The sequence below is a fragment of the Peromyscus californicus genome, unplaced genomic scaffold (assembly GCF_007827085.1).
Source record: "Peromyscus californicus insignis strain IS unplaced genomic scaffold, ASM782708v3 Scaffold_17__1_contigs__length_78620276, whole genome shotgun sequence".
NCBI classification, from domain to species: domain Eukaryota; kingdom Metazoa; phylum Chordata; class Mammalia; order Rodentia; family Cricetidae; genus Peromyscus; species Peromyscus californicus.
Window position 1 is genome coordinate 20,613,192 of NW_026294469.1, and position 12,706 is coordinate 20,625,897.

Below are 12,706 nucleotides of genomic sequence, written 5' to 3' on the forward strand. Positions count from 1 at the left end.
TTATAAAATAACCCTAAAATAAAATATTCTGAAAAGCTGAGTTTTATTTCAACAGCTAGGAATTGACAACCTATATTTCCCCTGTATCTATATACAAGGAATGTGTCTTTTTCCTTTATAAGAATTTATGATTCCAGTATTATTTCAGTGGAGTGAATCTGCCAGGTAAATGTTAAGCTACAGGAAGTCAGGGTCCATGTCTGAATGATTCATTTCTCCAGTCTCAGCACTTAGCCAGTTCCAGGAGCATTGTGAGCCAAAGAAGAGAAAGAGAGTGAGTGAGATACTTGTCCCTCAACCCTGCTGTTCCCTAATTTATGATAAAACTGCCCTCAATCCATGAAAATTGCTTTGACAGATTCCATTTTAGGCTTAGCTTTTCAGTTTTCTCTCTTAACACTTGTCCATTATCATTCTTTCCAGTGGTTGCTTTCTGAGCTTGGGTTTAAACAAACTAATTTACACACGGGGAAAATGGGTGAATGGGAGATTTTATTTTACACAATGAACCATTGTAAGACAAATAACAGCAATACTTCTGATGACAGCTTCTTGAACTATTTCTTGGAAAATGAGACAGGGAATTTAATAATATGAATACAACATTCGGTTTGCAGAGGCTACATCCCTGCAGACAGATGGCTACTATGCAGGTGTAGCAATCCCAAGAGGAATTCACTGATAGAGTTGAAGGGTCCTTTCTTGGACATATGTATCACCAAGTTCATAGTGTTGCTGCCTTCCCACAACAGAAACCACATTCTTTAATCAAAGTAAATTCACTGTGATAATTCTTTAAAAGTGTATGGCAGGCTGAGCACTGTGAATATGGGGACATGTGATTTCCATCCTTTAATGACCCATCAGTTTATATTATCAGCAGTTTCTCTAATGCTCATCTATAGAGGACTCAAGAAGAAATACCAAGACTCTTCCACTTAAGAGAAGACCAGGACTTAATCTTTTGCTTTTAACTGTTCCAGCCTCTTCATTATTTACAGACTTGTAAAACTCAAACAACCAGAGTTATCAGGCAACAGCAGATCCCCTAAGCCTTTTATCACCCCAGCTACAAGTTTGCATATTTTCTTTATAACCAGACAGCATACGAAATGAAGCTACTCTCTACAAGAAAATGAGGCAATTGGAATGTTAATTTTATTTGGTAATACATTGTAAAATCTAAATAGCATTATCCAGCTGATTGACAAAAATCTATCCAGCTGTTAAAGGCAAAATAAAACTATCTCAAGACCCACAGTTATAGAAGGCTAATTTTTGCCTGCAGGTAGCTATTGAGAGGAGGGGGGAAGGGAAGGAGAGGAGCAACTGTCTGGTTGATAAAATCTAGAAAGAGAGATGGGAAGGACACAGAAGCAAAGTATCATGTCATGCTTTCTCTCTTCTTCTTCAGCGAGCCTTTTATCTTCTTCCACAGGCTGTCCTTCCTCTTTAATTTCTTTTCCGTCGAGGACAGCATGGATTCCTTCCTGCGAATTTCTCTCACTAAGCCTTGAAAAGCATCATCAATACCAAATCGGAGGGCTGCAGAGGTCTCAAAGAAGGCACAGCTGTATTCTCGAGCAAGATTCATGCCTTCTTCTGTAGAGACCTAGGGAGTGAAATAAACAAATAATGTTAAAAAGAGAAGGAAAGAAAGGCTTTTCTTCAAAATATATGTTCTCCTGACTCTGGCCTCTGGGTTTCAGCTTTATGAACAAGGGTAAAATGTGAAATTTTACTGTGAAAAAGTTCTAGAAATTTCTGAATTTGAAGGATAAATGAGAAATCTGAATCCCACACAGGAAAAGTGAGTATAACTCAAAGCCAGTTCTTCAATTATCAAAACCTGCATGGTAGCTCAGTGGTCAACAGCACAGGTGTAAGTGAATTCCACTTTAAGTCGCAGCTTAACTGCTTTTAATTCTGCAAGCATAGGTAATCATAGTGATCATTTGGTGTCAGCTTCCTCTTCTTTTACACCAAAGAGCAGCGCCAATGTCACAGATAGTTTGTTAGGCTCTTGCCATCATTTATAGAGTGAGTGTGCTGGGAATATTTCAAGCTCTAAAATGATTCTTACATAATTCAGAGCTCTCATCTAACAGTACATGATGGACTTTCAAAAACAACATTCTAATGAAGGAATCAGTAAGAAAAACACTGTCACTGTGATAAATCAGCCTTTCTCCAGCTTAAAGTGTTACACATCATCTGCGGTGTTTAACATGCTATGATTTGTACTATTGCACTAAATGTTCTAGAAACTATAAATGGGCTGAAATCAGACACTTTGCCTCCTTTATCACCCCTTGAGTATCTATCACAGCTCCTGGAGAAAAACGTACCACAGGATGTAGTAGAAGAGTTTAGAGAGTGATCCACCAAATTATTTAAGGTTTGAAAAGTATTAATAGATGTGTGAACATAAATTATGCAGCTATGTTTAAACACTAGATTACTGCACTGTAGCTGGTTCTAGAATTCCTGCTCAACATTTAGATCTTCCATAAAGCCTTTCGGATTACAGTCTGTGACCCTAGTAACAAGCCTGGGATGGCTGGGAGTTCCTCCAAAACAGCTCATGTTAGATATGTGGCATAACAACAAAATAAACAAAAACTGCTCTATTGAGTTCCGGCTACAGTCTGTTCCTAATACACTGCCACTCTGATAGACAACAGGTACTCTAAAAGAGGAGATAACTTTACCTACATCCCAATGGTCAAAAAAAATGAGAAAATAAAAGGCAACAAGTTAGGTTGTATGGTCAGCTTACACCAAGGCATGGCAAGATGGAGAGGGAGCTATTGAAAAACTCCTTATAATAAATTCATAAAAATTAAAATAATAGACTGACACACTCAGTGCCATACGTCTCCAATAAAAGACAGATCGTTCAATCTGTTTTTGTTTTGTTTTCTTTCTTGCTGTCTTGTTTTTTTTTTTAAGGTTGGGAAATAACTTTATTAAGCCTTAAGAAGCTCTGCATATAATTAAATTATAGTACAGGTTTAGATACTATGTAATAATAGTTCAATTCCAAAATAAAGTTATAGGTGAAACCATGAAGTTTCCTACCACTTGATTTTAATACATGGCACTAATTTCCTAAAAGTCTGAGGAAACAATATTTACAGGTGGAAGTACTTCCGAAAATTTTATCATCAGATGTGTTAGCATGTGTGTGTGTGTGTGTGTGTGTGTGTGTGTGTGTGTGTGTGTGTGTATCTAGAATCAAAGATATGTGAGTAGGGAATGAAGGTTTTATGCTTGAACAACAGAAATAGAGTACTGAATGCTGAGACTTGGCTTTACAACTGTTTGTCAAAGTATGAGATTTGGAAAAGGAAGGTGTTGCTTGTTTAAAATTCTGAATTTTTTCTTAGGACTGAAGCCAAAATTGTAACTGCCACAGAGGAGAAGGCAGGTGGGGTGGGGGGGAGCATCCTCCACTTTGATTGTTCATCTGGGTCACAATGTTCAGTATCCCAGAGATAGCCAGCACTACAATAAGAAGGGAGTTATAGGCTATCATGAAGGACAATTAGTTGTTGCTTAATTATGCCTATTGGCCTGATCACCAGGTGTGAACTTATGGGAGTTCACAAAGGTTTCCTAGTGAGATCTGAGCTTGCTTTACCCAGAAGGGCTGCATAAGGAGATGGATTGACCATGTACATGGTTACCAGGTGTTTGGAAGCATCTGCACTTCGCTGTGCTGGGAGTGGGGAGTTCTTTTGCTCCACCCCTTGGCATTTCTATAAATATCCCTTTAGAAGAGACAGAATGGGGCTGATGGGTTTTGACCCAGGCCCTCCCGAGGCTATCCTGTGTTTCTATCTGTCTCTTTCCCCTATATTTCTATCTAAATATTTCTCACTTCTCCCTACTCAAAAGCACCCTGGGGGAAAAAGAGAGGGTAGGTCCCCCATATGAACTGAGCTGCCAGCCTAATCCTTCACCACACAAAGATATTCCTGTAATGGTTCATCACAAACCCAGCATTCTTCATCTTCATGAAAGAGCCCCATATTTCGCTGAATTCCCCTTTCCTTCTGGACTTTGTTTTTCTTCCAGTTTGTGTTTTGCTCCAGTTGCTACATAAGTGGTTTTGATTTTTAAATTGACAGAAGCAGTAGGACTCCTCACCATCCTGACTCCAACTGTCTCACTTTCGTCTGGGTGACAGGCACTTCTTGATCTGTGCACATCAGACATGTGGTGTCCTTCTATTGTACTTCAATTGATCAAAAAGACATCACGTCATTTGGAGGAAAAAAATCTCCTTAGTAATTCATGCTTCTTGCCTCCATAGAAAGGTTTAGTGTGGAAGATGATGTTTACACTATAACCTGTTTAGGGGCAATTAACATTGCATTCTCCTCTAATTCCTCTCAGGGCACTCTCAGGACAGACTTTCCATAGCCATTGAGGAATGTGAGAATGTAATGTTCACCATAGTCTAGACATGAGACATGGGGCTGATTTAGTCCAGATCTGAGCATTGAATTGTATCTTCCTGTCAAAACACTAAACATAAAAGACTGGGGTGATAGATGATGGGGACTCGCTCATTTACAAATGTTACACTGTTCGAAGAAACCCAGGGAACTGTCCCTTTTGTAGCTACTCTGTTTTCTTTAGTATCCTTGGGCAACTTCCAGTAACATGGAAAGATCTCAGGCAAAATAGAATTGAATGGCTTTGGGCCACCCACCCCTTTTCCTCCTGAGCATTCTCCCTCCCTGCCATTTCACAACCTGAACCACTAAATCCCTGGGATCCTCAAGACCCGGATGTGCAAAACATTTGCATACATTTCTAAAAGATATTTTCTTTAAAGACTAAGTGTTGGAAGAACATCTTCCTAAGGTCCATCAGAGCCAAGCTTGTGCCTGATAAAGTCCTTGTGTTTCCCCACTGGCCCCACTTACCCATTTTCATTTCTGTTGTCGTGTGAATTAAAAAAAAAAATCATCATCATTTGTTCTTTTGGACATGGAGGAATTCAGTGATTCTGAGTTGTCTGGGTGCTATAAGGCTATTTCCTGAACTGCCATATGTGAAGATGAAGGCAGATCCAGAAGAAGCTATTAAGCCCTTTGAGGATGAGCCACTTTGGTGTAATTCACCAGCATCAGAGAACATATCTTTACTGCTAGAGTAAGAGAGCTCTGGGACTGTTTTTGGAGACAAGGTGACATGGCTGAGAGAAGTTAGGCTGCTGCTAGGTGGTGACTTTCCCATGCCTGCACTACTTGATGCTGGAGTCTGGTGAAGTCCCAAAGTAGCTAACGCAGCTCCAACAAGTAGGGAAGATGGATGCTGCTCTGACTCGTATGACCAAGCGGGTTCTAAAGGTTAAGAGTCTGGGAAGCATTGTGCTAACCACAGGTTTCCAGGGACTAGGCTCGTACTTTACATCTATAGGATTAATAGCACTTACAATTCCACCATGTGCTGCTTTGCATTACTCTGGTCCTGAGCAGCCTGCAGCCGCAGAGTGCTGAGTTTAATTGACTCTAGGATGCTACTTGCTGTGTCCTTAAGGGTTTCCACATTCTTTCTCTGTTTGTCATCTTTACAATTTGAAATTTGGCATCAAAAATCTATCAAAATTTTAGATAATGTTTAGCAGCCATGCCAAAATGGACAGGGGGAAGCCCAGAAGGCTTCAACTCATGAATTTGAAAAGAGAGCAAGGAAAGAGAAGGGGGAAATGATGCAATTATACTTTTAAAAATTTAAACAATTATTTTAAAAAATTAAAGAAGATTTTTACAAAAAAGTAATAGGTAAGCATAAGACTCTATAAGCTTCTTATCAAAATCTTGGGCACTAAGAACAAGACCTGATTACAAATGTCTTTAAGCTGCCTGCAAGAGAGCCCCTCTCCCCACCCCTTACACACAGGAGAGCCCCTTCTCCCCACCCCTTACACACAGGAGAGCCCCTTCTCCCCACCCCTTACACACAGGAGAGCCCCTTCTCCCCACCCCTTACACACAGGAGGGCCCCTTTCCCCATCTCTAACTGTCCTCTTCAGGCATATACTCCAGCCGGGGGTACAGTACCTGGGATACCTGCTCCCCATGTTTTCTTTTCTTTTTTATATAAACTTTATTATTTAAAAAAAGCTTACCAATTAACAAAACATCACACACCAAAATTAACTGGACTCAAAGTGTATATAAGTTAACAAATACCTTCTACACAATTAGAATAAACATTTGGAATGAAAGCCATGGAACTTCACATTAAATTATACATTAGCAGTATCAAATATGTTTTGTGAACATATTTTCTGTTTTCTTTAATCTCCTGCATGTGCAATACATTGCAATGAACGAGATTTAAATTTATACAAAAAAGCTGATATGACATAAACATCAGATAAAGTGGACACTATATAAAAGAATATTACTAGACTATAAGGAAAACGTTTTATAATGATAAAAATCAATCCACTGGAAGGATAATATATGTATAAACTTGTTTCAACTAAAAAAAATAACTTCAGTTTATAAGAAGAAAGAGCTGACATTACTAAAATCCGCAATGTTACTTGAGATTCTTAACATACAGCTCTTGGCAGTTGAAAGAACAAGACAGAAAAAGTCACTAAGAATAGAGATTTGAGCAAAGCAATGAAAATACTTGATATAACTTTCAAGTATTTGAGGCTATACCCGATGCCACAAATAGTTATATTATTTTCAAGTAAACATCAGATTCCATGTTAAACCAGATCTGCAAATACTGCAATGAATAAACACCACAGCATATTCCCAAACAAATGGAACTGAGCTAGAAATAAATAGAAAGGATAACAAAGAAGTCTCCAAGTATTTGTGAAAAATATATCTCCATGTAGGTAAAAGTGAAATTACATTAAAATTAAAGAATATTTGTTACTGAATTATGAAATGAAATGCTGCATATGAAAATTTGTAGGATTATCTAAATCTATGTTTGTATGACATACATATCAGTGTATTCATGCTTTGGAGAAGTATAAACAGGTGAATGTAATGACTAAAGTATTTACTCAACAAATTATCTCCATAGGACATACTTTAAGCACAAGACATATAGTATAATACTGAACAGTGACCAAGAACCTAGATGTAATTAGGGTTGTGATGTATTCTTGGAGTGGCATTCCAAATGAGTGATGAGTTGGAGGTGCTGTCCTTGGTGTCCTGATACAAAATTCACTGTGAGTAATTTAATATTTTTATTAATTCCTTGAGAATATTTTTGAGTAAAATGTGTGGGTTCGAGGCCAGCCTGGTCTACAGCGCGAGATCCAGGAAAGGCGCAAAGCTACACAGAGAAACCCTGTCTCGAAAAACCAAAAAAAAAAAAAAAAAAAATGTGTGGGAGTTAGTAGTTATTTCTACTAGCAAATAAAAGCAATTTTGGCAGGGAAGAGTCAAAATGGAGTAGAAAAGCCTGTAGTTTAAATTGATACTTTTATATCCTTATATTTATGTTTATGTATATATGGATTAACAACATATTTCCATATATACATTCTCTATATAAGCAGATTTATGAAATGTTTTGTAATTATAAAAATCACAAGTAAACCAATACAAATCTCAAAATTCATTTACAAGTCAAATGTAAATAAATACCTCACACACCAAAATAAACCATACCCCAAAACCTGAACAACCAGAAGAATTTCTGTTTAGTTAAAACCAAGTTTTAAGCTTTTGGTTGCAACAGGCTTGCTTTGGGGCCACTAACCAGTTCCCAAATCATGACACAGAAACTTACTATTGATTATAAATGCTCAGCATTATCTTAGGCTCATTCCACTAGCTCTTATAGCTTAATTTAACTTTTTCTCTTCATCTATGTGTCTGTCTGTCTGGCAACTGCCAGACATCTCCCTTATTTCTTCATCATTCTCTCTTCTCTCCTTCTCTCCTCTCTACTTATTCTCTCTGCCCACCAGCCCCACCTATCCCTCTACTGCCTAGTTATTGGCTGTTCAGCCTCTTATTAGACCAATGCAGCACAAACAAATGTGACAATCTTTGCCTAGTTAAAGTAATATCCCACAACCTTCAGTATTGAGTATATTTTATTTATTTACAAATTTATAATAAAGTTTATAAAATTTTTTAAGTCTATGGCAAAACTCAAGTTCATCTAAAATAAAACAAGAAAACACATTCCACATGTATGTTCTTATTAGACTCAGACACAGCAAAACAGTACCATAAATGGGAATGTACGTTGGTATAGACTAAGGTAAACTCAATCTTTCACATTTTTACCACTCAGCCAGTGATGCAGGAATGGTATATCTTCCACTTACAAACAAGCATTCAGCTTTGGGTTAGTTACTAGAACATGAATTTGGAGTGATCTAATTGAGTCTCACAGTAATTTCCATATTTATAGTAAAATCTAAATGGAAATGAAACACTAACATATGTATCTTTTCTTATACATCTTTTTAAAATTCCAATTAGATCAGTGACCTGAAGAGCTCACTTTTACAAAAAGGAAATTAAAGTGAAGACACACTTGAAAAAATTTCCGTGTTTCAGTCATGTTCTTTTATCAAAACTATGAAACCACATATCCATCATCCTTACCTTCAAGCTTTAAATTTATGTATTAAAAATGTATTGGGGAACTTATTCCCAAACATACTTGAAGAAAAAAAAATTCCATCAAATATTAGGGTTGTATAGTTAGTAATTATTGGCAGTGTGAAGAAGGTAATTATGGCGACAGTATTACTGGAAATAACTTAGGGAACTTGCCATTTGGTAATTGTGGCCAGCTTTGGTCAGAACCCAAGAACAGACAAGTAACAGCTTCCCTGTTTAGATCCAAAGAACAAAGAGGCACTTTCCTGATACATCATCTGCTAGAAGAAAGAATATTTTGTCCTACAATTAAATTTTCAGAAAACACAGCACTGGCAAGGAGAATGAATGTTGTGTTTTGAGGGCTGGGGGCAAGACTTGGTGAACTAGTGGGACAAAGAACAACCCCTCAGTCACAAAGAAAAGGTGTAAGAACCAATATGCCATCAGGAAGCCTCGGGGAGATGGCCAGGGTAATAAAAGAGAAAATTGTTTCATATAAGTAATAGAAGATTTCAAAAACCTAGGGGAGCCATGCTCCATCAGCTGGAGGAGGCCTTGGCACACAGCTGGGAGGCAGAGAGAGACCACTGATGCACAGGGAGCAGCGCTGGCGCCAGACTAGCCAGCTGCTGGTGCACGCGGGAGCAGAGATCTGCTGACTGCAGGAGCTTCCCGGCTCCTTACATCTGTTCTCCTTTTCACGTTAGCTGAGTGAATGTAAAATAGAATGTAATAAATTGAATGATAGTGAAGGTTATTATGGTAATAGTAGCGCCTAGTAAGCTTTATGACTCTTAATAGCACAAAAGGAAACTGGTCCCAACTACTATGATTGCAAATGTTGAATGAGGAGAGGTCAGCAGACGGGTGGTTCATTTTCTCCAAACAGAAGCACTGCTAGCAAAGTGTCTCCTGGGTGAAGCCCATCCCACAGGGTTACAATGGATGCAATGCTTGGTGTATGGAGCGGCCTCTGTTATGTCTGTTTCCCTCCACTTTCATCCATGGAGCTATTAAATTTCCCCTTACATCCCACATCATCAATGCATCAGGAATCACACTTTCCTGAGTAAGTAGGAACTAAAGCATCTCATGTTTTGGTTTGAAAACAAATCAGCCCAAAACTTAGACTTTCCCATTTTCCTTAGTAACATTTAAGCTTCCAAAAATTTATTTCACCTTGTATGTATTACCGTTTTTGACTACATGTGCTTATGCGCATCATGGGTGTGACTGGTGCCTGTGGAGACCAGAAGAACATGTCACATCCCCTGGATCTAGAGTTACAGTTCACTGTGTGGCACCAGGTGTGTTTGCCGAGCTGTTGCAGCAGCCCTTTGTTTTTTAATAATCTGAGTGGCCTTGCAGGTTTTCATGACCAGTTCCAATGAAAATAATTTGAATAAATTTAGCCTGATTTATTTATTTAATTTTATCTGATATCTTTGTTTTGGTATTTTCTACTCCACCCAAACCATCTTGCTGTTTTTATTCTTCCTCGAAACTTGCTATCAACGAGGGAAGCAAATGCTCAAGTCCATTTTTAGGAAATAGTTACGAGAAAAGGTCTACTTGTTCAGAATAGGTATGCTTTTATTTTTTTCTCCTAGATTTTGGATTCGCGGTTTCTTGAATCCGTTGATGAAGAGCCCATTGGCGCAGAAGTGGCTTTAACTTATCAATCAAGTGTTATCCTCAAGCGTGCTGAGCCACAAGCATGCAGCTGGCAGAAGTCCATCAAATATTACTCCTGATGATGGCAGTGATGACACTCATAAGCTGTTGCTAGTGACTCATGGTCAACACTGATGAGTCCATCAAACTGTAGTTCCAAAGGCCAAGATGTGATTTCCAAATGATTTTTTTATTGAAGTGTAGACATTAGCATACTGACAAAGTCTCCCCCCAGTGGGTGAAGAGGTAAAGATTGCAGAGCCCAGCTATCAGGACCTGGAGCCCCACAGCTGAGAGCTCTTGGAGAGTTACTTAGGCTTCCTGTGTTTCTGTTTACTTATTTACAGAAACCTACTCATAGATATGGTGAAAGAATCCAGGGGAGTATTTTAAGTAAGCACTTTGCAGGCTTGCTGGCATAGTATTTACACACAGTAAATAGGACTGTAACTTTTCTGATATTTTTGAAGATCAGTAGAAACACTCGTCATCTTTGGGTTGCATTTTTGCCCTGTGGAAAGTTTTTCTACTTCTCATCATTGTTGCAGAATATTTGTTTACAATGTAAAGATGTGTCTCTGTCCTAGGCGCCTTCTGATTGGTTTAATAGAGAGCTAAATGGCCAACAGCTAGGCAGGAGAGAATAGGTGGAACTTCCAGACACAGAGAGAGATACCAGGAGGAGGAATGTAGGTTTGAGATTTCACCAAGCAGACTCGGAACAAGTTGGATAAGCCGTACTGAGGAAAGGCAAAAGCCATGTGGCAGAATGTAAATTAATAAAAGCAGGTTAAATTTAAGTTATAAGAGCTAGTGGGACATGCCTATGCTAATGGCCAAGTTTTCATAATTCATAACAAGTCTCTGTTAGTATTTGGGGGCTGGCAATCCAAAGATAGTCTGACAAGAAAGCTTGCTACACACCATGACCAGCAAAACTACAAGAAGTGGTTCCTCAGCACAGCAAGCCTTTTAGTCCCACTACTCTGCCCTCCTTTACTCCTAGCACAGACTCTTCCAGGCCCAGAGTGACCCTCCTGCCTTCAGGTGTCTCAGGTGTCATTTCCTGTTTGTCATGTGCTCCTCTAAGCTTCCCTGTTGCCTGATTTCTTCATGTCACCTAAATGAACACCTCATTTTCTCAGGGGTCTTCATGAACATTCCTGAAATACTCCTCTGCCTCATCTCTTCTTGGGCACTTGGTTGCTTTCAGAGATAACTTTACATATTTATTAATATGCTTATTTTCTGTCTCTCTGCAATACATAGAAGTGTAGCTAAATGTTTTCCTGTGCCTGCTTGGTTCGTATGGCCTCGTGGTCCCGCAGCTGCTCAGACTCAAATGAACACACAGAATCTTATATTAAATATGAACTGTATGGCCTACTGGCTCAGGCTTCTCACTAGCTAGATCTTACATCTTAAATTAACCCATTTCTAGAAATCCATGCTTTGCCACGTGGCCGTGGCTTACTGGTATCTTTACATCTTGCTTCTCATAGTGACAGCTGACAGTGTCTCCTCTGTTCTGCCTTTCTCCTTCATCCTGTCTAGTTAGAATGTCTCGCCTAACCCTACTCTGCCTCACCATTGCCCAAACAGCTTTATTTATCAACCAATCAGAGCAACATATTTTCACAGCATACAAAAAGACATTCCCCACCATAGAAGCCTAGTTATTCCCACAGGGTCTTCTTATCGTTGTCTCAGTCACCACTGTACCTCATCCCAGCCTCGTGAATGACACTTGTAAGCAGGGCATATTTACATAATGACACCACTACTCCTAAGCTGTGTGACTGCAGCTAGGATCACAACTGATTTTGGCTGCTTGGAAAATGAAAAGGAAACTTAAGATCACTGCCACCATCCCAGGGAACTGTGATGTCATTTACAAGTGTGTCCTCCAACTTTGTTTTAGCGGTTCTCAACTCTCTCTCTAAAAACAAAAAGTAGAGAGCCTTCATCTGGGACCAAAATTGAAACAGCAGTTATCTAGGTGTACGAGGGGAGAGGGTCAGGGAAAGGACTAACAATGGGGAATGAAGAAATAAAAACGGGACTTTCGTTGATCACCAGGAAGGGAGTGAACAAGAACAACACAAATTAGTGTAAGTGCCCAAGCTATTTAGTACCTTCTGAAATTTTTGGAACCCAACTGAGAAATTTAAAAAAGAATTCTTGTTACTTTTTGTGAACATACACTGCACAACAAGATGCAATGGGCTTTCTCTCTCCTGGTGCTCCAGAGTGGTATTGATTGAAGCAGGACATAATAAATTAAATGGGGTAGCCAGGGCTTCTGAGGCCCAGGGTGGTAATGGCTCCAGGGTGAAGGTTTGGGACTGCTTTGTAAGGAGACATTTGAAGTCTCCAAGGCCTTGTGCTTTTCATCTAAAAGAACTGTGCAGAGC

The 12,706-nt window shown here is 39.1% G+C and overlaps 1 protein-coding gene and 1 pseudogene across 5 annotated transcripts in view; both read right to left on the bottom strand.

Moving 5' to 3' along the window:
* Nucleotides 1–470: 470 nt before the first annotated feature.
* Rit2 (Ras like without CAAX 2) overlaps nucleotides 471–12,706 on the bottom strand; it is a 320,403-nt gene continuing 308,167 nt past the window's right edge. For 4 of the 5 annotated variants that reach the window (XM_052741748.1, XM_052741746.1, XM_052741745.1 and 1 more), the window contains exon 5: nucleotides 471–1,612. In XM_052741748.1, the coding sequence (XP_052597708.1) occupies nucleotides 1,385–1,612 (228 nt within the window). In that variant the 3' untranslated portion in view covers nucleotides 471–1,384. The remainder of the gene's footprint in view (nucleotides 1,613–12,706) is intronic. The other variant, XR_008219063.1, reaches the window with a different exon arrangement.
* LOC128113059 (oxysterol-binding protein-related protein 9-like) lies at nucleotides 1,634–5,598 on the bottom strand (annotated as a pseudogene).